Source organism: Larimichthys crocea, chromosome XII (genome assembly GCF_000972845.2).
Source record: "Larimichthys crocea isolate SSNF chromosome XII, L_crocea_2.0, whole genome shotgun sequence".
Lineage (NCBI taxonomy): Eukaryota > Metazoa > Chordata > Actinopteri > Sciaenidae > Larimichthys > Larimichthys crocea.
Genome location: NC_040022.1, coordinates 2,847,903 through 2,850,409, shown reverse-complemented (window position 1 = coordinate 2,850,409; position 2,507 = coordinate 2,847,903). Strand labels below are relative to the sequence as shown.

Below are 2,507 nucleotides of genomic sequence, written 5' to 3'. Positions count from 1 at the left end.
CTGATTTATGTGTTCTTAATCAAAATGCTTATAACTAAATGTTAAATGAATCATTTGTTTTCTTAGTGTGATCCATTGAATGAACCTGGCTGTGATGAACACTCACAGAAGAATGATGACAACATGACAGGAGAGGGAGAGTCTGATATCAAGTCTGAACCATCTACAACTGTAGAGAAAGGTAACATATTAATGAAGAACTTCATTGTAGAATAACATGAAACAGTCTAAAAGTATTACTTATAACTTATTTTATTTAATTTACTACATAATAATTATTATTATTACTTTAATTTGATGTAGAGATCAATCTTGAAATACACAACATCTCTGCAAATAAATCTTATTAACCTTGAGAGGCTGACTGACCAGAAACAATTTATGTTTGATCCTGTAATCTGCTTGTTGTTACATTACTCTGCAGTAGATGAACCGGAGGACAGTGCAGCTGAAACAGAGGCAAAGGTGAGATTTATTTAGTCTTCAGTAATCATTGTCATACAGCAACATTTGTTTTTTAATGCTACCTATGTTATTCTAATGTACTTCATTACCTATCACACAGTATCACACATTCATCATATACAGATTGAACAAAGGATAGGACCTGATAGCAACCATTAATGTAATAACTGCCAATAATGATATTTCTATTGTTCACTTATGTCTTCTAGCAAATAACAGAAAGATTGTGGAAATTATGTTGCAGTTGTAGTTGTTGTTGTTGTTGTGCTGCTGAAACAGAGGCAAAGGTGAGATTTTTTCATCTTCAGTAATCATTGTCATACAGCAACATTTGTTTTTTAATGCTACCTATTAACTTTCATACGTAATGTAATACATTATTCAATTACTATTTTGGTATTTAAAAAATCCTAAGAAATGTAATGATTGGAGCCAATAATATAATGATACATACATTTTATTCATTGGTTGTATTTTGACACACCTAAATGACACCTACTCTTAATGTTGTCAGTAGTGTGAGTAGGTGTTATGAAATACCTCTTTGTAGATGCTTTGTCCTCAAATACAAAGACCATTTATTACACACTCTCCATTAGTACTGTGTGAACGTGCCCCTTGTCACTATTGTCTTCTAGCAAACAACAGAAAAATACTGGAGATTATTTTTCATTTGGTGTTGTTGTACTCTGAATTGATGTACCACTGTGTGTTCCTGATTTATGTGTTCTTAATCAAAATGCTTATAACTAAATGTTAAATAATTCACTTGTTTCCTTAGTATGATCAAGTTCTAGTAGATGAACCGGAGGACAGTGCAGCTGAAACAGAGGCAGAGGTGAGATTTATTTAGTCTTCAGTAATCATTGTCATACAACAACATTTGTTTTTGAATGCTGTTTACGACCCGCTCTACCTCCAAGTCACAGTCGTCCCTGTCTGTAGTTTAATCTTGAATATGTGCATTTTCTCTGCAGTCCCCATAATTCACCACTAAATTGGAGTTGATTGACAAATTATCCAGTCATGTGACTCTGACTATAGACACAGAGCACACTAAATCATTTGTTTTCTTAGTGTGAACCATTGAATGAACCTGGCCGTGATGAACACTCACAGAAGAATGATGACAACATGACACGAGAGGGAGAGTCTGATATCAAGTCTGAACCATCTACAACTGAAGAGAAAGGTAACATTACAATGAAAAACTTAACTGTAGAATAACATGAACCCAGTCATAAAGTATTACTTATAAATTATTTTATTTACTACATAATTATCATTATTATTACTTTATTTTAATTTGGGGATCAATCTTGAAATACACAACATTTCTGCAAATAAATTTTATTAACCTTGAGAGGCAGACTGACCAAAAACAATTTATGTTTGATCCTGTAATCTGCTTGTTGTTACATTACTCTGCAGTAGATGAACCGGAGGACAGTGCAGCTGAAACAGAGGCAAAGGTGAGATTTATTTAGTCTTCAGTAATCATTGTCATACAACAACATTTGTTTTTTAATGCTACCTATGTTTTTCTAATGTACTTCATTTATTTATGTGTTCTTAATCAAAATGCTTATAACTAAATGTTAAATGAATCATTTATTTTCTTAGTGTGATCCATTGAATGAACCTGGCCGTGATGAACACTCACAGAAGAATGATGACAACACAACAGGAGAGGGAGAGTCTGATATCAAGTCTGAACCATCTACAACTAAAGAGAAAGGTAACATAATAATAAAGAACTTCATTGTAGAATAACATGAACCCATTCAAAAAGTATTACTTATAAATTATTTTATTTACTACATAATTATTGTCACTGTATTTTGATGTAGAGATCAATATAGATCTAGATGAACCGGAGGACAGTGCAGCTGAAACAGAGGCAAAGGTGAGATTTATTTAGTCTTCAGTAATCATTGTCATACAGCAACATTTGTTTTTGGTACCTGTTTTTTCTAATGTACTTCATTACGTCACACATTATACACATTGCATACATTATACAGTATGTCACAACTGTACAT

General features: G+C 32.6%; 1 protein-coding gene across 5 annotated transcripts in view; it reads left to right on the top strand.

Annotated features, from left to right (window-relative positions):
* Positions 1-2,507, top strand: part of LOC104940175 (interferon-induced very large GTPase 1) — a 93,004-nt gene that overhangs the window by 1,903 nt on the left and 88,594 nt on the right. For 2 of the 5 annotated variants that reach the window (XM_027285827.1, XM_027285825.1), the window contains exons 5-11: positions 67-181; positions 425-465; positions 1,247-1,303; positions 1,543-1,657; positions 1,894-1,937; positions 2,089-2,203; positions 2,316-2,371. In XM_027285827.1, coding sequence (XP_027141628.1) covers positions 67-181; positions 425-465; positions 1,247-1,303; positions 1,543-1,657; positions 1,894-1,937; positions 2,089-2,203; positions 2,316-2,371 — 543 coding nt within the window. The remainder of the gene's footprint in view (positions 1-66; positions 182-424; positions 466-1,246; positions 1,304-1,542; positions 1,658-1,893; positions 1,938-2,088; positions 2,204-2,315; positions 2,372-2,507) is intronic. The other 3 variants (XM_027285826.1, XM_027285829.1, XM_027285828.1) reach the window with 3 other exon arrangements.